The sequence below is a fragment of the Musa acuminata genome, chromosome BXJ1-9, assembly GCF_036884655.1.
Source record: "Musa acuminata AAA Group cultivar baxijiao chromosome BXJ1-9, Cavendish_Baxijiao_AAA, whole genome shotgun sequence".
NCBI lineage: Eukaryota > Viridiplantae > Streptophyta > Magnoliopsida > Zingiberales > Musaceae > Musa > Musa acuminata.
The window spans coordinates 5,657,917-5,679,850 of record NC_088335.1 but is presented as its reverse complement, the minus strand read 5'-3'; the positions used below and the strand labels follow the sequence as shown (position 1 = coordinate 5,679,850).

At 41.3% G+C, this 21,934-nt stretch overlaps 4 protein-coding genes across 6 annotated transcripts; 1 reads left to right on the top strand and 3 right to left on the bottom strand.

Annotated features, from left to right (window-relative positions):
• Positions 1–312: 312 nt before the first annotated feature.
• LOC135592719 (uncharacterized) lies at positions 313–2,407 on the top strand. Its single transcript, XM_065082349.1, has one exon. The coding sequence runs from the start codon at positions 880–882 to the stop codon at positions 2,338–2,340; it is 1,461 nt and encodes a 486-aa protein (XP_064938421.1). The 5' UTR covers positions 313–879; the 3' UTR covers positions 2,341–2,407.
• An 854-nt stretch (positions 2,408–3,261) lies between these two features.
• LOC103997428 (calcium-dependent protein kinase 24) lies at positions 3,262–9,441 on the bottom strand. The gene is made up of 7 exons (XM_009418638.3): positions 8,513–9,441; positions 6,149–6,292; positions 5,882–6,034; positions 5,674–5,789; positions 4,132–4,299; positions 3,808–4,032; positions 3,262–3,608 (listed from the first exon to the last, which is right to left on the bottom strand). The coding sequence occupies exons 1-7, from the start codon at positions 9,063–9,065 to the stop codon at positions 3,480–3,482; spliced, it is 1,488 nt and encodes a 495-aa protein (XP_009416913.2). The 5' UTR covers positions 9,066–9,441; the 3' UTR covers positions 3,262–3,479.
• A 1,402-nt stretch (positions 9,442–10,843) lies between these two features.
• On the bottom strand, positions 10,844–16,042 carry LOC103997429 (uncharacterized). Its single transcript, XM_009418639.3, has 2 exons — positions 14,919–16,042; positions 10,844–11,293 (listed from the first exon to the last, which is right to left on the bottom strand). Exon 1 carries the CDS (start codon positions 16,003–16,005, stop codon positions 14,926–14,928), a length of 1,080 nt encoding a protein of 359 aa, XP_009416914.2. The 5' UTR covers positions 16,006–16,042; the 3' UTR covers positions 10,844–11,293; positions 14,919–14,925.
• Positions 16,043–16,301: 259 nt separating this feature from the next.
• On the bottom strand, positions 16,302–20,729 carry LOC103997430 (probable alkaline/neutral invertase D). Of its 3 annotated transcripts, none has more exons than XM_009418641.3 (5): positions 20,327–20,729; positions 19,732–20,158; positions 18,959–19,390; positions 17,525–18,083; positions 16,302–16,870 (listed from the first exon to the last, which is right to left on the bottom strand). In XM_009418641.3, exons 2-5 carry the CDS (start codon positions 20,134–20,136, stop codon positions 16,575–16,577), a joined length of 1,692 nt encoding a protein of 563 aa, XP_009416916.2. In that variant the 5' UTR covers positions 20,137–20,158; positions 20,327–20,729; the 3' UTR covers positions 16,302–16,574. The 3 variants fall into 3 exon arrangements, with proteins under 3 accessions (XP_009416916.2, XP_018673542.2, XP_009416915.2); XM_018817997.2 differs by having other exon boundaries at positions 19,732–20,282; positions 20,437–20,729; XM_009418640.3 differs by having other exon boundaries at positions 20,437–20,728.
• Positions 20,730–21,934: the final 1,205 nt, after the last annotated feature.

Here is a 21,934-nt window from a genome sequence, read left to right as displayed (position 1 = left end):
ATTATGTCTGCTAATAAATAATAAACGAAAACTTATAATGGGATAAGTCAATATATCATGACATTTGGCGCAGTCCAAATCGATTTAATCATAGATTTTGAGTCCGATGTGGTAAACATAATAATTTTAATTATTTAAGCATGAAGCTACTTTGAGTATTAAGAAAACAATAATATATAAGTGAATTAATTCCATCCAAATCCGAAAAAGAAGGAATAGAAAAATTCATTCGCCGTGACTAAAGTTGGACTACGAGGCACAATTGCACAGCATATAAGACGCGACAAAAGCAACGACGGACGCTGTGGACGAATGTGTTCGCAGCAGCTGACTGAGACACGATTTAAGTAACGTCCGCCGGTTCCGGAGATGGGCCGCGTTATCTTGTCGTAACTTACATCGTTACGATATGGAGCGCCCTGGTACGTGCCCTAAGCGTCCCTGCCTCCCTCCCTCCCTCCCTCCTGCGATTCGCTCTCTCACGACTCGCTCTGCCCTTGCGCACGGTCGACGCGACGACGGCGCGCGCGCCAACGGCGTGAATTCGATGTTGGCGAGGCGAGTGGCGGCAGAACCCACCGGTGGGACCGTCGCTGCGTCGTGGCCGGCGCCGTCGAGGTTCTGAGGCGTCGTATTTCTCCGCCAGGCGCAAGCCGAGGAGGAAATCCTTCGCCTTCTCTGTTTTCTGCAACCGTGGCTATACGAACTCTAACGACAACCTTAAACCCTCCTTCTCGATCCCCTAAAACCCTATTTGAAATCCCTAATCTTTCTCCACGCCGTTCCTCCTTCTCTAATTCGATCAAAAGATCGTATTTTGAACGTAAAATCGCGTCTTCATCAGCTCTTTTTTCCCGCATTTTAGGCTATGAATTCCACATGAACTCCGGAAAGTTGCTTCGAATCGCCGCCCACGAAGCGAACAACTCGACGGAAGCCTCTCTCGGAGAAGCATTTCTCCTCATCCAGAACCAACTGAAACCCCCATTTCCCCTGACGATCCCTTCTCCCTCGGAATACTCCCAATTGAATCGCGCAATCGCTTTCGGCGTGCTGACTGAACCCCACCTCACTAAAACCCACCTCACCCACCTCCACGCTATCGTCGTCGACGGCTATGAGCTCTTCACCTCCATCCTCGTCAAGCTCTGCAATGAATCCTTCCCCAAGCTTCTCGATTCCCCAAAATCTCAGCTTCTCCACGTCTGCTCCGCGCTTGTCAATGTGTCGGCCCTAAAGATCGAATCTTTGCTGATATCTCTCTTGAGGCAGATCAATGGCGGCGATTTCACCGAGTCGAATTTGTGGCTGAGCTCGGAGCTTCTCAAGATGCTGTCCGACAATTGGAATTGGTTGTTGGAGGAGTCGTTGGTTCTTACGAGCGCCTTGTTCGTCTACCTCCGGTTGCTGTCAGATCATTACAGATTAGCGGGCAGCGTGAAGTTGGAGGAGCTGAAGAGGATGGAGATCGACTTTTGTGTCAAGGTACTGAGACAGTGTTTCCATTTGTGTCTGCAGATCGGAAGAGACCTCGTTCGCCTTCTCCAGGACTTGGTCTACATCTCTGAGTTCAAGGATCTGTGGAAGGATCTGTTGTCTGATCCTAAAAAACTGGGAGTTGCAGAATTTTCTGATCTTTCCGACATCTATCGGATAAGAACACCAACACACTATTTCCTGCTGAGGATTCCTCCTGAAATGGAGAGCCAATTGAGGTTTCTGCTCACCTATGTGAGGTGGGGGAACCAGAGAAGGTACCAAGCATGGTTCGCCAAGAAGCATCTATGTTGGCCTGGCAGCGAGACCGTGATAAGCGACATAGTTCGATTCATCTGCTGTGCCCACCACCCTTCCAACGAGATCATCCAGTCCAATGTCATCTCGCGGTGGGCAGTGATCGGTTGGCTTCTGAAGTGTTGCAGGAGGAACCACTTCGAGGCGAACGTGAAGCTCGCATTGTTCTACGACTGGCTGTTCTTCGACGACAGGGTTGACAGCATCATGAACATCGAACCTGCGATGCTTCTGATGGTGAATTCGGTGCCCAAGTATGTTGATATTGCTCATATGCTGCTGGAGTTCTTGTTCTTGTTGGTGGACAACTATGATGTTGACCGAAGAGTGCTGCTTGCTCGGGGTGTGACGGCGTCGTGTCGTCTGCTGCTGAGGAAAGGAGTGGTTCATTCGATGGAGCCACTGACTTCTTGTGATCTGCTATCTCCATTGCTGAGGGAAAAGCTCAGATCCTTCCTTCCGGGATCAGAGCTGAGTGACAAGAACAAGATTCAAGAAGGAGAAGTATCTGTTGCCTCGGAAGGGAAAAGGTTGGTACAATGCTGAAACATATGTATGATGTTGTGATCTTAAACATTGCAAGAAAGATGAAGTTGATTCTTTGTTGGTTTTATCCATAAGTTTCTGAAGCTATTGTTGTATCTTTAATTTTGAGGGGTAATGTTTTCAGGATTTGCCAATTTAAATTTGTTTGGAAGCATATAGTTGAAACATATATACAAAGGATTTGAGGGGCAATGGCTTGATGTGTTTCAAAATCTTAGAAGCATAATTATCATAAAAGGACTGATCATATTATACTAAATTATAAGATGTATTAGATAATATTATAATTTTTTTTATGTAGTGAAAGATATGATCGGATTGCTAAAACCTATAAAAATATTGGATTCTTTTCCAACAATTTAAATTTTTGGGATCATTGATGGTATATGGTCGATCATGAATTTAAATTTTGTATTTGTTCATCTTTCTTAGGTTTTGTGTCGTATGGTTGGACGGCCAAAACCGACTTGCTAAAACCTATAAATATATTAGATTGTTTTCTAACAATTTAAATGTTTGCGATTATTGATGGTATAAGGTGGATCATGAATTTAAATTTTATATTTGTCCATCTTTCCTAGCTTTTGCGTCGTATAGTTGGACTTCTAAAATCGAGAGAGGATGTTAACACCTATAAACATGTTGGTTCGTTTCACTTAAAGCTTTTGAGATTTATGATCACTGATTCAAAATATTTAGAAGAACTATTTCAATATATTGTCAAATTACTACAACAATTTGGAAAATTACTGTCTAATGATCAACAATGTATACTAATAATGATTATGCAGAGGATGTACAAATATATCCATCATAACATATTATTTTAGGAAAAAAAACATCAAGAATGTCTCTAGACTCAGATGCATTCAAAATAAGTTTGTGATCACCTGAGGTTCTTGTTTGACAAAAGACGATCCATGAAGCAAAAACAACAATCCTTCCCTCAAAGATTTTACCAGCAGAATGTTCATAATTGATCCTCCAAAGGAGTTACGAAATCAACGATAACATGGATATAATTCTCTTCCAAAAGTTACACGAGGAAGATCATCAGTAAATGACGGCATCACTGCTCCAGACTCGTTCACCAGTTGCTCTCAGGATATACCACCTAGTTAGCGTTTCGCATGCATGTGTTAGCGTTCCTCTGTCTTGCGGGCGTCAGCTGGATTAAAAATGAAGCTGTTTCGCATCGTCCTTCTTCCAATTCCTCCATTGCCTTTTCTCATCATTGCCGCAAATTCACTGTAATCTATCTGCCCGTCCTGCAAGTATTGGACAACCCCAAATTGGTCAGCTTATACCAACAAAAGGAAGAATCAATGGAAAACCTAAGCAAGAAACCAAGAAACATCTCGTCCTGGTACATTGGAAAAGCCATCACAGGAACTGAATATACCAAAAATCTAATTCTAACGAAAGATGAAATAAATTCAGAAATAATAGAGAGGGAAAAAGACTCACATTGTCTTGATCAATTTCTTTTATCATCTCATCAAGGTGAACATCATCAAGGCCAAATTCTCTACAAGCTTGTGATAGTTCATCAATAGTTATGTAACCACTTCCATCTTTATCAAAATACGAGAACGCTGATATCAGATTCTCTTCTCTCTCCAACTTATTGATGTGTACTGTCGCTGCAAGAAATTCACCATAGTCTATCGTGCCACTTTTATCGATATCAGCCTGGAGCAGTTAAAGTAACCTAAGTTAAAAATCCACATTTAACAATGAAGAAAAACCAGTAGATGGCATCAAAATTAGTCAATCATGATTTTTGCATACAGCATCCATAAGTGCCTGAATTTCAGATTCCATCATTTCAGACCCCACTCTTTTCAAGCCATCTTTCAGTTCATCAAATGTGATGGTTCCACTTTTGTCTGTATCGATCATGTTGAACAACTCCTTCAGACCACCAATTTCTTCTTCAGAGAGGCTTTCAGCAATGACCTGAAAAATAAAGTGTGTTGTTGAGAAACATATAATTTCCAAGGGAACACATGAGGTAAGTGGCATTTACAAATATGACAATGAAGAGAGCAACACAAAAACTAAAATTGCTTCCACCTATACAAGGTGAGTACATAGTTTGAAAAGAAATGAAGGTGAAATGATAATTTATACCTCTTCACTGTGTATGTTCCCATGAGTTGAACTGGTTTAGCAAACGAGAATTTATTTCGCACAAAATAAGAGATAAGGAAAGAGATATCTACAATTTCCTATTTATATTAGAGAAAAAGCACTTTTACTATTTATCTATTTGCTAGAAGCATTTGCCTCGGTTTCTGTGCGTCGACCAAGAAAATTAATGTTTACTTGGCATATAGAGAACCTTTGTCTAAAGGTGGTTAGACATAATTAGTATTTATTTATATTTTATATAATAAAATCAATATAAGAATCAGTGAGAAATTAGTATCAATTGCCACTCAAAGATTTTCTACTTTCTCAAAACTTATTCCATGTCCTTAGAAGAATTGATTTGCACACAGTAGACCTCAATTATCTTTTTTCCATGTTCCTGCCAATCAGTGGACTCTGTAAAGGACAAACCTGACATCTTCAACCTCAAGGCAGTGTCAATCTTGCTTGAGGCACTTCTAAGACACTATCCATTATGGCTAGAAACTTCAACTATCTCCTACTCAAAGTAATTAGGAACCCTCTACTCCTGTGAAGCCTTAATTCAAGAATCTCATCCCAGCTCATGATTCTTTTACATCCGAAAACATTGTGTTGCATACCATAGTTGGAATCCAATTTTGAACATCATATATGTCAATCAATTTAATAGATATAAACCAACTACAGACAAATAAAGACATTCCCACTCTAAATCCTTCAAAAAGCTGAAAACAATAAAAGTACTCAATCAATAGTAAAAGAAAAAGTCGATGAATCATAGCTTTAGGTCCTCTACTACCACCTAATCAACCCAATTGTGTGTACAATAAATTACATACTGCAACTGACCTAAGCAAATGATTCAACAAAAGATGAACTAATTCTATCCCCAAAGATACACAAACCAAGTTAATTGGCAACCCATCCTTGCACCTGTAGCAAGACCTAGAATCCTTCCATTCTAAGCAACATAACATATAGCTTATATTTCCGGAAAAACCTTCTACTTAGTTGAGGAATTTAATACATTGAAAAAATTGCAACTCTATGACATTGATTAAAATAATTGGATTGGTCATTTAGATAACAAGTATGGTGAAGGTATGAAAATGTGACTTAGACTTAGATATTGAGTACATTTAAATGTCAAGACCAAAAATGTCCTATCTCCTACAGAATATTACAAAATAAGATTACCCGTAGAGCCATCTTCTTAAGCTTGTTCATCGCAGAGAACTGCTTAAGCCGTGATAGCACTGCAGAATCCAGGGGCCTATCAGGTGCAACTTTATCATCAACGATCCATGGATGACCTGGCAGAAAAAACTTCATGTCACTAAAAATCTGATATTTTCTTTTTGGAGAATTGATTCCTAAAAGACAATGCCTTGACCAAAATACTTACAAAGAACCTGATGTGCTGTAAATCTCTTCCTCGGATCTCTATTAAGCATATTTCGTATCAGATCCTTAGCGCTATCAGAAATGCCAGGCCATGGTTCAGATTCAAAATCTAGATGACCCTTTAGAATCTGTCTGAATATCCCTGCTTCAGTTTCTGAGCGCGACAAAGAAGTATATCAGTAAATGAGGTACAACAAATTATAAAAAGAGCAGAATCAATGAACCAGTATTAGCATGTAGAAACCAAAATTGAACATCAGTAACATACCTGCCCAGAAAGGTGGCACTCCACTTAACAAAATATATAAAATGACTCCGGCACTCCATACATCTGCTTCTGGTCCATAAAGTTTATGCAGTACCTCAGGAGCAACATAATATGGGCTTCCAACCACGTCGGAAAATATATCACCTATGAAATTCATACAGAATCAGCTTAAGAATATCTCTTATTTGACTTATTTGTCTGAGTGCTGTTTAGATTTATAGAAAAAATGATCTAGAGATGTCAACTCCCATAGTACGATAATGTTGCTTGAGAAAATTGTGAATTTACTCTCAAGATTGTCCAAAAAGTTTTGTTCTGACAGAAGATCAATGAATATGCAACACCATGAAAGTTTGATTATGTATAGACAGATGTTCCAAATAAAGCACAACAAGTACTTTGTATATCTAACCATTTAAGAACAATGCAAACTGATATGATTTGGTATAAGTACACTTTCATAATCCCTATATCTTAACTGATCCTCGATACATTGGTATGAAACCTCAAATTTTTCAATCAAACACTTTTTCTATATATCATACATAGATTGATATTAAGTACTAATCAAGAGCGGACATACAAGAAGTATTTGCCAAGTGTCATATTAGTACTTTATATTTGGATATCAGATATTGGTATCAGACATGAACCTCGAGGACATAATATTTGGTTTTTGATATTCAGCTATGAGGCTGATCACTTATGGTTGTTTTTGAATTTACAAAAGTGATACCAAAGTTTTCTTTATACTCTAAGTTGGACTACTTCTGTGGCTCATCAAGTTTAACGCCTCCACAAAATATCACCTGTACAAACTGCCAAACCAAAACAAAGACATGAATGTTAAAGAAATCATATCCACAAGACTAGTCTCATTGAATTTTCATATGCATTCTATTGAGCAGAAAATTCATTCCAACCATGGACAACGAAATAAGTGGCATTATAAAGATTCTTCATAACTGCAAAATTTTCCTTAGTGTAAGTAAAAAATGAGTGTTAAAGCAGTACGACATATATCTTATCTTGTTTCTCACTTTTGATGAGACCAATGGGTTATCAAGCTTTCTGATATATGAATGAAATTAGTACAAACCAACAAAGAGATATCTTGTCAAGCTAAACAAGATAAGGACAACTCTCAAGAAGCATTAACAAAACAGTGATAGTTTATCAATATCATAAAAGGTCAGTAAAGATTGTGAGTTTCCTCAAACATTCATGGTAGTTAGGAAATCATACAATTCAAAAATAAATAAATAAACTCCTCCAATGAAGTTTTACCACTCGAAAGATTTTACTTAAGCATCTAGCGGGCTTTGATCATCAATTCAGTAGTAGCAACTTAATTCTTTGTGGAACTAGTGGTAGGAAGACAGCAGTTGGCTTGGAATCTCTTTAAAACATAGGACAACAAAATATTCCTTTGATCAAATCTTTTCAAAGCAAATTTTTTTCAAACAGTAATTATTACAGAATAGACAGATATCTCTCTTGCGAGATATGAAGAGAAGTCCGGTCAAACTATGTGAATCTCGCAAATGATAATTCTTGAATTACTGACCGGCAAAGCATGAAAACGATTGAAGCCTATGATATCAATAACCAGAACATGGATGTTAAATGACAATGAACATACAAGTCCTACGAATTATTTTTCAAACAATAATTATAATAGAATAGACAGATATATCTCTTGCTAGATATGAAGAAAAGTCCGGTCAAACTATGTGAATCTCGCAAATGATAAATCTTGAATTACTGACCGGCAAAGCACGAAAACAATTGAAGCCTATGATATCAATAACCAGAACATGGATGTTAAATGACAATGAACATACAAGTCCTACGAATTATTTTTCAAACAATAATTATAATAGAATAGACAGATATATCTATCTCTTGCGAGATATGAAGAGAAGTCCAGTCAAACTATGTGAATCTTGCAAATGATAATTCTCGAATTACCTGCCAGCAAAGCATGAAAGAACTGAAGCCTATGATAACAATAACCAGAACATGGATGTTAAATGACAATGAAGATACAAGTCCTACCATTTGGAACTTACAAAGAACTTTGAATAGAAAATTTGAAGAAAAAAATAAGGTAAGTAGCAGAAGCTTTTTGGAATTGGTCGCCGAATGTCAATGACCCTGTCCTGTTCAAGAAAGAGGCAAACCCCGTCTAATCAACAAGGTTCTACCTACTGAATGAACAAGATGATCACCACATGATGTCAACATAATAAAAGAACAAAGATACACAAGATGTCATAAACAAGAATAAGCCCGGAAGAACTTCAGATGAATAAAGTCAAAGCCTTCCTCTTTCAAGAACAAGGCGGAGTACCAAGAACTAACCTGGCTTATAGAACATGGAGAGTCCAAAATCCGTAGCTTTGAGCGCCGCATCCTCACCGGCGCTGGCGAACAAGAAATTCTCCGGCTTGAGATCACGATGCATCACCCCGAGCGAGTGACACGCTTCCACGACTCCGACGATAGTCTTGATCAGCTGCGCCGCCTTCCTCTCGCTGTAGTGCCCCTTCTGGATGATCCTGTCGAAGAGCTCGCCGCCCGCGCACAGCTCCATGACCAGGTGCACGAAGAGCGCGTCCTCGTAGGTGCCCTTGATCCTGACCACATTGGGGTGCTCCGAGAGGTGGTGCATGATCTGGATCTCGCGCCACACGTCCTCATAGTCCTCGCGGCAGAGGAGTTTGCGCTTGGGGATGGACTTGCAGGCGTAGTCCTTGCCGTCGCTCTTGTCGACGCAGAGGTACGTCGTGCCGAACTGCCCCTGCCCGAGCTTCTTGCCGATGCGGTAATGGTCCCGTAACGCTGGGGTCTTGTAAGGGAGGACCGAGGAGGGCTTGGAGGGCCGATTGGGAGGGGGATTGGACGCCTGGCTCATGGGTGGTAATGGGTGCAAAGACGAGACTTTTGGCCCCAAACCGATATGAATTCCTGAGAGAGAAAGAAAGGACTTTTTTCCGGGCGGCGGATCAAAAAGATTGTACCTTTCTCTTCTTCTCGATGGGTTCTTGCGATTGTGCGCTACTCCAGCAGGAATCTGTGCAGGGATTTGTGGAAGAAAGATTTGGGTGTTTAAAACAGAGGAAGGCTTGTTGGCAGAAGAGAGACGGATGGGTAAAGATGGAGTTTGGGCTTGGGGTCTTAAAAGGACGAAGGGGGAAGGAAGGAGACAGGAAGGGGAATCAAGGAAAGAACAGAGATGAGGTCATCTCAGCTCCCCGTTGGTGACACGGAAATTTCTTCTGCACAACCTTTAATGGCGCCTCGTTTCCACTTCAGTTTCATCATTCACCATGTCATCAAAACACTCAAGGAAAAGGAGGAAAGAAGGGAAATTTTTACTGCTCAAAGTCTTGAGGCGCTGACTTGGTCCTTAGATTGACGTTTGTGATGTGGGCTTGGGTAAACATGATAGATTTGGAGGGTGGGGATGATGGTTGCCATCACCATGACAAGTTGTCTCTTCTGGGGTCAAACCATCACAAAGAGGTTGATGCCGGGAACTAAAGAAAACGAATCCAATCAAGAAGTTGCTCTCTTCCAAGATATTTAGTAACTGCTATCGATTCAATTGGAGAACTGCAGCACTGGAAAGATTGATGCTAGACTTGAATCATGGGAGTTACCAGAGTTATCCTATGAATTAAATAGGCATCTAAATCTTCTTTGAAAGCCTCAGTTGACTTTCAAGTTCTTGGAGAACTAATTCCGAAGGAATCATGTGAGATGAGAATGGAAGAGCTGCAGATAAAAATCTACATTAAAGGAAAATACTGCACAATAAGAATCATATTTCAGATCCTATCGAACGCCAAACATACACAAAGGATAGACAGAACCCAAGGCATGGATTGCGGGGATGCAGTCTTTGCTGCATCAGACAATGCCACGTATGCAGCCCAAACTGCTTCGACATGCATGCATGAATGTGAGGATGGTTTTAGCAATTCTCTGACACCTTCAAAGGACCCACCACTGCTACGTGGAACCAAATACCAAGAAGATTTCTTGGTTAACGTGGGGACGGAGTTGGGAATATCTTGGAATAAGGAAGACCAAGAAAAGTCAACGACAAGGCAGGCTTAGCCATCCTGTCGCAACTTAACAGCTCATTTGAACCTTGGTTGCCAAAGTTGACTTCCATGGCACAACGTGAGGAGAAATCTTAAATAGTTTAATCATTTTCCTTCTTTTTCTCGACATATAACCTTTTTTTTTTTAAGAGTAAGTGGTGAAAACGATTTTTTTATCAAAAGATGAGTAAAATCTTAACCAAATAAGCTAATTAACATATTTCTAATCATCGAATGAGATTTGAAAATTCAACCTCTAAGTACTAAGTAAGATAGGATTATAGAGCTTAATTAACATATTTAAGCATGGCAACTGTTATCTTGAATCATAGAATTTGAGTTATGAGCTCAACTTGGATTTCAATATAATCTTTCTGCAACAAATCCAAAGCTTCTATTCAGGCTTCACCAACTCGGAAGACTGGACATTTTTCATAGCATCACAAATTATATTTGGTCTGATCTTTAAGTGCCTTCTTGCAAACAACTAAATCCAAATATATTATTTTGCATATCGAATACAGACATTGCTCTCCTTATCAAAGCGTAAAACAAGGCCTCACAAAGTAGAACACAAGGCAAGTAAACGTAAAAATCAAGGTCACAGCATTGAGTTCACACAAATACATGAGACCTGTATTCCTGTTCTTGTTTCAAAGCATGAAACTAATAGTAATGAGAAAGAGCATAAATTGCTTGAACCTTTTTAAGTATGACAAGAACAATGAAACAATAAGTAGAAGAGAAATCGAACTTTGGGTTTTTTGTCACCATCAAAATGTTGGGACATCTTATGCACCGTCTTGAGGTGTTCTGGTACATACGGGATCCTGTTGCTTGTAGTCATTTTGAACTTGTCCATAACTGTTAAACACACAAGTATGAGTGGAAATCCAACCAGCTAATGATACAACTGGCATTATAATCTTCAATGGCGACTAGAAACCAGAGGAACATCAACGAAAACACATCTCCAGTCAACTGCATGCTAGTTGAACTTGATTTCAACCAATCTAACTGATGTATCAGCAACCTGTGAAAAGAAAAGTTGCAGTTCACAGAAATGAAGAGTTTTAGTTGGTCAGAAAGAAAGAGCAGGAGAAAACCAAATAAAGAGAACGAAAATGCAAACAGGCACTGAATTCATTAACTGCAGACTGCCGAGATCTCAGCACCAGCCCCTTCCATGTTAAAACAATGATATTGTAGACTAGTACAAATATAAAACTGTGTCAGGTGCAAATTTTCCAAAGTTTTGTATCAAATTGACTCGAGCTACAGGTCCAGCCATCTAATCATAGAATACAGAGAAGTCCATTACAAAAGTGAAAAAATTGCTACAAGCACAACTATTTTTCCTGTGAATGCTAAAAGCAACTTCTCAAGTAGTTTAGAATTCACACCAATTTCTAGAAATAATTAAAATATTCATAAAGCTAGATCCATAAGATAGTGCCATCCATCTGTGTTTTTTTATCAATTATATGGATGGTAATAATATGATGCATCTAAATGTTTTATTTTGTCAAACCTTAGCATATCCATTAATGAATCATGAGAGGGCAGACCGAGTATAATAGTAAGGTTGCTCCTAAACAACCCAAGTGACCAGGATTCGATTCACAAAAGCCGCCTCTGTATTTACAAAGGTAAAGCTGCATATACTAGCCATCGCTAGACCCCGTATTGATGGGAACATCCTGCAATGTGAATCATGGAGAGTCACACTTTGGTGTCCAACTCAACACAAAAAAGGAGCTGCTCCAAATTGCACCAATAGGGAACCAACATTAGGCATTAGGTGATGGAACGTGCAAGAGCCATGCATACATACATACATATGGGGTCTTCCTCCTATTTTGATCTATCTAGAGAAAAATGTCAGAGCAATCAAATCAATAAAGGTTTCTTTATTCTTTCTTTATCTCTCCTCACACCATTAATCACAATTGATTCACGACATCTAACTGGTGAACTTGAGTATCTTTAGACATGTCTATACCCAATGGAAGATGCTCTCCATAATAGATAAGATTTCATGAAATGATCACAAGATTCTAAGGCATCAAATAAGGATAAAAGTACTACTAACTGGAACTAATCCCTAGGCAACATAAGAATCAACAATAACATAAAAGTGACCACCTTGGCTATGTTCTTGGTGGTAGGCTGTAGCAGGCTTGTATGATTAACATATGTGGCTTTCCAGCATGTAGGATGAGCTCAACTAATGTGGCTGGTCTAGGCATGTGAAGATAAAGACAATGAAACTTCAAAGTTATGTTGTATATGGATCTTGGGTGTAAAATAATCATCTGGCATAAATCCTGCTGAAAGAACTTTTTATCAAATTGGCAATAACTCAGGGCAGAATTGGGGCTTAGGAGAATAATGCAAGAGGCAGCAAATGAGGTTCTATTCTCTATTCCTCTCTGATTCCCTCTATTTCATCTCAATTCCTATGGCTCCCTCTTCTACATGGTTCCACTGACTTGCAACTCGATCCACCTCCCTTGTTCTCGTGACTCCACTTTTCTCTTACACAAATAACTGTTGGCCTACTTCTTCTATTTCTTCTCCTTCACATCTGTGCTCGTTTTTATATCATAGAAGCAACGTGTCTGCATTACTCTTCAACATATGACTACTGGTATAATTTTTCACCAGCATAAATTGCTTTGACATTGTACTGCCCCTTGGTATTGTTTTCACAGCTTTCAAGCTCATAATAGTTCTTAGCATAGGTGATTGCAGGCTATTGGCATTTACAACACTAAACTGATGTGACCGAAAGATTTACAATTTGAAATGGTGATAGCATATATTACTGTTATCAAGGTGTTCTCCAATTTGAGAAGAAAATGCCTCTTAAGATCAAGAAAGTAGAAAGAGAATAAAGACTTAAATTAATCTAATTTTATACATAAAGAAATTAATCAAGTTTTCATGCATGCCCCTATGTCTTTATATATGTATGTATTAATATGAATATATATATATATATATGTAATGTGTATGTATATATATATATATATGTGTGTGCATAAGAAACTGATGTCATGGAAGCCACAGTCTTACTGCATTATACTAATTTCGGTCTTGAACTTCCTCGAAAGCATGGTCAGTGATCTCTGCAATAAATTCTATTAGACTAGCCACTAACATAGCAAGCTTGTTACCAAGCCTCTTGATAAAAAATGTGGTTGATGCATGGTTCACCATGACAATTGTAACTGATTGTCTTGCTGAGATACCATTGATAGTCTATGACCCTCCTATGAGGGTTTCAAGAAGATAACACCTCATGGTACATATCAAGAGCAAAGATACTAGTACACAAGGCTTCTGCCAACTAAAGATCAAATATACTAGTACACAATACTAATCATCTAGATTATAAAAGAGCAATCTTACTATGACACCAAAGCCCACACTCTATCAATAGAGAAGAAACTAATTTCATAAAACTTTTTTCTTGCATAAAGAAAATTATCAAGCAACAAACAATCATCAAGGGCTTACAATCATCTCTAAATGTAGCCTACTAAGAAATTCAGTGAAAGAGAACTTTTTTTCTTTGGTAATAAAAAGAGACCTCCACAACTTCACAAATAGAGCTCCTATTAGCTGAACAATTTGTCTAACCTATCATTTGAAAAGAAAATTTTCTACATTTGTATTACATTAAGAATATGAGCACTAGATGTTAATAACAAAAGATTTATTTATTGCTCACACATCATTTTAACCACTAGGGTGCCTCCTCAAAGACTACCTAGCCTATACTTACAATGGAATTAGGACTCCTAGGTACCAAAGAAGCACAAAATTGGAATCCAAGGACTCCATAACATGAACTAAGAATGATGTAAAAAATACACCCAAAAATAACAAAAAATTGAAAAAGTATGAATGTATTACCATTACAGCTCAGTTAGAAAGCTTAAACTAGACTTAAACTTTACTTCATTACAAGTGGATTAAAAAGGCTTCAGTCACTCCATCACCCATGGGTCTGAAAAGGCTCTAAGGACCTTGGCCTAGGTTGCTTCACCAAGCCTTCATTATTCTAGCCACTATGAAGTGGACTACAGCCAAAGATCATCACATCATCATAGCCAACCAGGTTTAGCATGCTGGGCACTTGTGAAGGACACCACAAGCCCATTGTGCAGCCACATTATTATAAGAGAAGGCTTACATAAGTTCAAAAGTTTTGGTAAAATGCTTGCTTATTAAGGAGAGATGACAAACACCAAAGAGATCATGCAACTAAAGCTTCTGCAGTTCTCCTCAATGTTTATTTGGAACGACTTGCTTATGGAGGCATCCAGCAAGACAAATAACTATCCAAGATTTCAACTTTAGACCAATAAGTAACCAGGATTTCAACTTAAGACAACTAAGTATGAAGGACTCAACATAATTTATATTGAAGAATCAGCAACATAATGTATGTTCAACAACTCTTTGAAGAAGAATTTGCAAGTCCTCACAGTGTAATATCACCATTGTAATTAGGTGAAAGTAATGAATTCCATGCAATATCAAATGTTGCATCACTTGACAATTGCCTAATAGCATCTCAAAACACTAAGAGAAATGAAGGAACCACAGCAAATGAAACAAGCAATGTCATATTGACAAGATCAGAATACCTTAATGTCAGATGCGGGTACAAGAAGGGTCAAAGTCATCAGGCGCGACCTGAGCAATCCAATTGCTGAGACTCTTCTTGACGTCCCCATGGTTGACATATGCTAGCTCATACATGCTGCAGAGATTCATGACCAGAGTCTCATTCAAGGCCCCGGTAGGCACCCTCTCCAGTGCCCCCTCAAGCACCTTGATCGAATCGGAGAGGTCCCTCGAGTACAATAAGCACAGGGCTTTATTGTTCAGTGCTACAACGTCAGCAGGATCCCTCTCAATGCACTCCTCGTACTCCCTCACCGCGGCAGTGTAATCCTTGGCCACAATGAACTCCAGCGCCCTATTTCTCCCCACAAGATTCTCCAACTCCACCGTCCGCTCCCCTTCCGGGTGAAGGCTCTCCACCCTCGCAAAGGATGCCTTAGCGCCGGTCAGATCACCGATCTGGAGCTGCACGTACCCTAACCGGGAGAGGAGCAGCGGATCGGACGGATCCCGCTCGAGGAGCTGCCGGATCAGCGCGAGGACCACCTCGAACTCGCGGTGGGCAAAGTGATTGCAGCAGAGGGTGGCCATCACGAAGGCCTCCCTGCGGCGCCACCGATCGGCGGCGGGGGCGGCAACGGTCTCCTCCTGGATCTTGTATTGGACGAGGTCGAGGAGGGCGTAGAGGCGATCAAGGGTGACGGATCGACTGCCGAGGCGCTGGGGAAGGTCGGCGTGGAGGAAGCGGAGGGCGAAAGGGATCATGGAGCCGGAGCGGCCAGGGTAGGCGGCGGGGTAGGTCTCGAAGCGGAAGCGAGGGGAATCGAACGAGGCATCGAGAGCATCGATCTCGGCCGCGGCATCGGAGAAGCGGCGGAGCTTGGAGAGGGCAAGGGACGAGAGGGCAAGGCAGGCGAGGTGATGGTGCGGGAGAAGGTGGGAGTCGCGGCGGGCGTCGGCGACAGCGTCGAGGAGGGCGCGCCACTGGCCCCGGCGAGACAGAGAAAGGAGAGAGGACACGTCGAAGGGGAAGCCTAAAGAAGAGGTCGGAGGGGAGAGGAGGGGGTCGGAGACCGCGGCAGTTTGGGTCTCGCCTTCGCCAGCCATCTCCGCGAGAAAGAAAGCAGTCGGAAACCGATACGACGTTTGGCCGAGCTTTGTAACTTCAATATTTCGAAATAACGAACGCTATAATCACCGTAACACCATTCTAACACATTTCGGATGTCACCGGCATTTGACACGATACGAAACCTGTTACAGTGCCTGTTTACAAAGCCAATCAAAGTTCTGCTTTAAGAATGCAGAATCCCAATCATGTTGTGCAACAACTTCACCATGGATCTAATGACAGATAAGAATCGATCTTAGTGTCTCACAGAGAGTTGGATTTGAGACTCAAGTTAGGCTGAATCCAGCAAAAACCAACTTGATTAGACTTCGATAACTTGAATCACAGTCCATTACATTGGAGACAAGGTTAATAGGGAAGGCGAAAGATATGCTATATGATGTTTTTATACATATAGGACTTCCAGACAATAAAGAAAGCTGGCTGATTAGCAAACCTTTTTGAGTTGGGACAAAAAAATGGACATAAGAAGGGTCAATTTCCAACAAAGAATGGTGTGAGACCAAGCCTTTTTTTTTTGCATCTGGTGCCTCCTGGTTGTCTTTCAGGCAGTCCATGAAGCCGATCGCCTTATCGGAGGTTTTTTCACCTTGTCCTCTTCGAGAGAGATCATTCCGAGATGCGAAGGGTCCTCGAGCATCATCTTGGACACCAGATAGCCGGCGATGGACCATGTCTGAAACTTCCTTGCTTGCTTGCCAATGTACCTTCCGAGTTTTCCATCATAATACTCGGGCCAGCCGTCCTTCCACAGCCTGCTCTCAGCAAGCTCGATTGCTCTTCTCGCAATCTGCGGCCTGCCTGTCTTGATGCAGGCTGCAGTGAGCAGCCATAGAAGTACTGCAATAAACAGTGAAGTTTAAAGAGAAACGCAAAAATTATACAATGTTGAACAATCAAATTAAGAGAAGCTGCAGAGTGTTTCTGGTTATAATGCATATAGAGAAAAAGACTCAAAACTAAAGTCGATGCAGTGGTTATGCTCATTCTTTAACAATTCGTGTTGTTTCATTCCAAGTTTCGTCCTACTCTCATAAACACATATTAGTATTAGCATATGAAATTGATAAACTTTATACATTCAAAGATTTGACAAATAATGAGCAAACAGAAGAAAAATTAAAGACAAAGTTCCAGTTAAAGATAAACTTTATACATTCTATTAAGCACATATCTTAATAGAATAAATTTTAAGACAAAGTTGCATTTAGTATATGATTTCCTGTATCATCAATTTAGTGCAGACAGACGAAAAATTAAAGCTCCTAATTCATAGCAACACCTGACCATATTATGGACTTGCTGCTTTGTAATGAAAAACATATTCATTTAGACTTTTCCAAGAAATAGATAATCTATTTAATCAACAAGGTATCTCTTCAGTAGCTTTCTTGAATAAAATAATTACAGTTGCAGCAAAATATGAGTTTCTCCATAATAATTCTCTAAGGAATCATATCATGCAACGAAACGATGAAAAGAACCTCAACTAACCTGGCCAAGATCCTCCATTGTGGTAACTCCATCTGGTGTTCTTGGGATCACAGCCTGTCACGATGCTCCATTCATGGCCTTCTAAAGCAGGATATGATATCTTTAGGGGCATTACACCAACCAGCTCCTCCCACCTCTCTTCGATTAGATCCATTATCGCAACTGATTGCTCTGGGGTAGCAAGTGAAGATAGTATCGCAATGCAATTTCCGAGGGCAAACCATCGGAAGTCCATCTTTGCAGGACTGACATTTCCAACAAAGTAACCACCACGGGAAGGCATGAAATCAAAAATCCAATCCGGGATTGAATCAGGAATGACATTGAACTTATTAACTGCTGTATGAGAGTATTCTTCGGTCTTGTAGCGATATATGTCATTTAACTGCTGGAAGTCAAGCCAAAAGTAACTTCGCATGTGATAACCTAAGGCGTTCAGTCGTGTCAATATTCTCTCCATGAACTCCTTGCCTTCTACATCAGGTTTAAGCATTGCTAATGCACATCTCAAAGCCATAAAGAATAGGGCTTGGATTTCAATTGGATATCCATAAACACCCTACAAATTTTGTTTGCACCGGAGAAAGCATATTACTATGATTAAAAAAAGGTCGATAGACATGCTTAGCCAATAAGGTGATCATTTGCAAATATATGCATCAAAGATCTGAATAGACTAGAGTGCAATAAGTACAACTGAGGATGAGCTTTATACATATCTAATAGTTTGTCTTGCAAAGATTGACCTTAAAAATAAAGCATATTTATCTACTCTAGTAGAACTACATGACAGTTACTTAAACCTGTGGTCTGTATGATATCCTTACAAAACACACTTTTAAGTTGATTATCTAGTTATTGCCTTCAACATACTTGGTCATCAAACTACTAGTTCAGCAAATGTAGCTCACTATCAAGGCACGAATACAGCACAGTAAACGCTTTGACTATGTGCTTCATTTAACTCAAAAAGAACATGATTTTGTTAGATCTTATGTTGCATCGACAAGGCTCCAAAACTGCCGAAAAATGCATAATCTACTGTGCCTGTCAATCCATCTAGAATACCCATCCAATGGATAAAGCAACAGGCTAAAAACTACTTAAATGTTAAGGAAATCGGAACTCGGGAGTACCATGCTTCTCTTCTGAAAGTAATATGCCATCAAATTTTTGGCTATATAGTTTTATTCAATCAAGATAATCTGGTTCACTCAGCATCATCTTGAGAAGAAAACCATCCATCAAGCCATTGCACTTTATATGATTTTCTTCTCAACATCATTTAAATTCACTTCACTCAAGTGAAACAAAGACTGAAATACAAACTTATTCGAGGAAACAAAACTGTAAATTAGATAATTCAAAAGGCAAACATAACCATAGAGAAAAACACAAGCAGCTGTCACTGAAGCAAGAAATTAATGAACTTACCATTCGACGATCAATCATTGAGCATCCATCTGCACATAGCAAGGTTGGAAATGTGTCAAAACCCTCTGAAAGACATAAAGATAAAATAAGCCTTATCCCCTTCTGGCATTCAGGTGTTTCTGCTAGAGATAAATCTCCAGTAGATTTTGTATAGGCCCGAAGAAGAATAATCCACCAAAAACCGGAATCAACAGGCGCAACCCTCCCAATCGCGCTCTCACCAAAATCTGCCATTAGAGTATCAGTTTTCCTAACAGGATCATGGTTCACCTTGAAGCTGGCTGGCATCACCCCTTCCCCGAGTTTGAAGCGATCTATCCTCTTCTCCCAACTCTGAAGGTGGAGTGTTTTCAACAGGAAGTTTTTCACTATATCAGGTTCACCATTCATGAGAAAAGCCATAGCACTTGGAACAAAATCACGGACAAACACCTACATGCGAGACAGAAAGAACATCTATCACCACTATAGTGAAGGATTACGGGTAAAGTTTCTAAGATGAACTGCAAAATTCTTCATTGAACATATAACAAGTGAATCAGTAGATAGAACCTTCTGACTGAACAACAATAGAAACCTAACAACTTTTCAAGAAGGCAAGATGAAGTCTATTAATTATCTTGTCGACAAAAGGCTTGTCTTGTAGACAATAAATTAATTATCTTGAACCTGCTGGTAAGGAAGACTTGGATCAAATAAGCAAGATACAGGTGTATCCAAAAGAACAAGTCCAAGATGTCACCTTTACGGGATCTAATGGGTATCTGTTCTACCTGGTCATAGTTAAGAACCTCCTCTGATGCATGATCAATGGCGGCAATCGTCCCCACCGGTTGACCCCTGAAGAACACGATGGACCTACGGAGGGCATCCCACGCCTCCCCGACCATCGGATGTGGCTCGAACGAGTTCCGAGCCAACGAGACCGGCGTGTCCAAGACCGACCTCCCCGCACCGGGGGAGCACAAGCTGTCGTAGCTGTCGACCGGCCTGAGATTCCCTGTGACGGAGAGTTCGCTAAGCGACCGCTCGTCGAACGACAGCTTCCGCTCGATCTTAACCCTTGGCCGATCGAGTAGCCGCGACAGGCGCTCGAAGTCGTCGGCCTCCGCAATCGAGCACTGCGGCTCCACCTTCCAGAGAACCATCTCGTGCGCCACATCCATTCCGTCAACCATTCTCGAGGCAAACCCTTATCAACTGCATCAAAGATTCATATTTAAACTCCAAAAGCATCGCCAAATCCCCATTAAGCAGAGTACAAGTAGGATATCCAGAAAAGGAGCTGCATTTAATGGACGGAACACAATATGACCGCTACAACCTATCAAAAAACAACAAAATGACCGATGTTAAGCACTAGAGTACCTTTACAATGAAGCGAAGAACGACAGAAACCGAATGAACCAAAAAAATAAAAATGGGGGGAAATAAGGGACAAGTGAAGAATTCGATCGAGAATGAGATGAGGCACGAACCGTCGAGGGCCGAAGGAGATGGAAGAGAGAGGAGGGCCCGGGCGGCGGACGTAAGGGGACGAAGGAGAAGCAGAGGAGAAGGGAAAAAGAGAGCATAGGAGGCAGAAGGTGTTATTTGTAGGCCGCGGGCGAAGAAAAGAAGTGCGAAATGGCCGGCATGTATTTGGGCTCCCTCTGCCCCGTGCTGGAGAGGCGACCGGCTGCGGCCGGTGTCCGGTGACTGCACGTGGTCTGCGGCTGGTCTTTTCCGCGGGCTCACGGTGGTGGGTTGTTGGCTGTTCCCGGTCGCCTCGTATACCGCGCTGCACGGTGATAAGACTAGTGGATAATTGACTGTCCGACCAGCCTACTCGGCGCCCGGACGGGTCCCACACGAGACCCGTGCTTTACTCTTCGACCACCAGAAAGGTAAGCGGATGGGTTCAACGAAGACGGGCGCGGAGGGATAAGATGAGGGGTAGGTGTGGTGCTCTTCATTCGTGATTCGATCTCGGTCTTTTAACCGGTGCCTGTCTTGTTTACTTCGAAGTCATACCCACCTTCTCACACGTTTCCACCCACCACATTTAGAATTAAAAGAAACCAAAATTATGAATTCTGGTTGAATTTACTACTCAATGGGCTGCATAACATCTAATATTATTGTCGAATCGAGATGGACCGACATGCAGATTCCAAAAGGTTGGGAAAGAATTAGCCACCTAATTTCAGGGACCCACTTCTTAGCGTGGAAGGAACCAATGACAGCCAGCGGAGGCATCGGGCCCACGCGGCACCTTCCTCCGCCAGATCTGTTAGACTCCGGCTCGTCCCACGAAGTGGCACGATCACCACAATGACGCATCGATCTGATCGGACGGCCAGCATCAGCTCCCGTCGGCGCTGCACGAAACACGAGGCGGTCCACGTCAGGGCCACCGAACCCGTCCAGATGCACGTGGCTGGTGCTGCCGTCCAGTAAATGTGCACGTGGGAATACATCCGCCGGGAGGGTGGACTCTCGGTGCCCAGTGAACCGATGTCCAGGATTGGCCGGGCCGGGTGGGTTTATATGGGCCGGAGTCCCGGTCGGGTTCGTCGCTGTTAACGGAGTGTGACGGGTGCATCGCCCCGTGACACCGATGCGCTTTTACACGTCAGACTAATTAAGACTAACGGTGGAAGCACGTAACGAAAGCTTGCCATCATTATGATCGACGTCAATGGTTCATGATGAAATTAAATCTGATGGGAATGAACGGACGATGGAGATCGAAAGTGGTGAATGGATGGACGGTCGGAGGGGACCCGCGCGGGATTTGCATGGCTGCCCTATGTGGAAGGGCAGAACACTACGGCATCCACGATGCCGCATCCAAGTCACCTACCACCAAGCCATGGTAGGGCAAGCTATTGCTGCTCTGCCCTTCCCGGAAGGGTGCTGCCGCCGGCCATTTAAAATTCTATTGAGAATGACCTGATGATGATGATCTCTTTGAGGTTGAGGGTGGAAGCAATC

What these genes read in the sequence shown, in the direction of transcription:
- LOC135592719 (XM_065082349.1), top strand. Translation starts at nt 880, where the DNA reads ATGAACTCCGGAAAGTTGCTTCGAATCGCCGCCCACGAAGCGAACAAC.
- LOC103997428 (XM_009418638.3), bottom strand. Translation starts at nt 9,065, where the DNA reads ATGAGCCAGGCGTCCAATCCCCCTCCCAATCGGCCCTCCAAGCCCTCC. An exon ending in AGTGCCACCTTTCTGGGCAG is followed by an intron (nt 6,035 to 6,148) that starts GTATGTTACTGA and finishes TGTCGCGCTCAG; the next exon opens with AAACTGAAGCAGGGATATTC. An exon ending in TTAAGAAGATGGCTCTACGG is followed by an intron (nt 4,300 to 5,673) that starts GTAATCTTATTT and finishes TTTATTTTTCAG; the next exon opens with GTCATTGCTGAAAGCCTCTC.
- LOC103997429 (XM_009418639.3), bottom strand. Translation starts at nt 16,005, where the DNA reads ATGGCTGGCGAAGGCGAGACCCAAACTGCCGCGGTCTCCGACCCCCTC.
- LOC103997430 (XM_009418641.3), bottom strand. Translation starts at nt 20,136, where the DNA reads ATGGTTGACGGAATGGATGTGGCGCACGAGATGGTTCTCTGGAAGGTG. An exon ending in AGGTTCTTAACTATGACCAG is followed by an intron (nt 19,391 to 19,731) that starts GTAGAACAGATA and finishes TCTCGCATGTAG; the next exon opens with GTGTTTGTCCGTGATTTTGT. An exon ending in CAATGGAGGATCTTGGCCAG is followed by an intron (nt 16,871 to 17,524) that starts GTTAGTTGAGGT and finishes TGTTTATTGCAG; the next exon opens with TACTTCTATGGCTGCTCACT.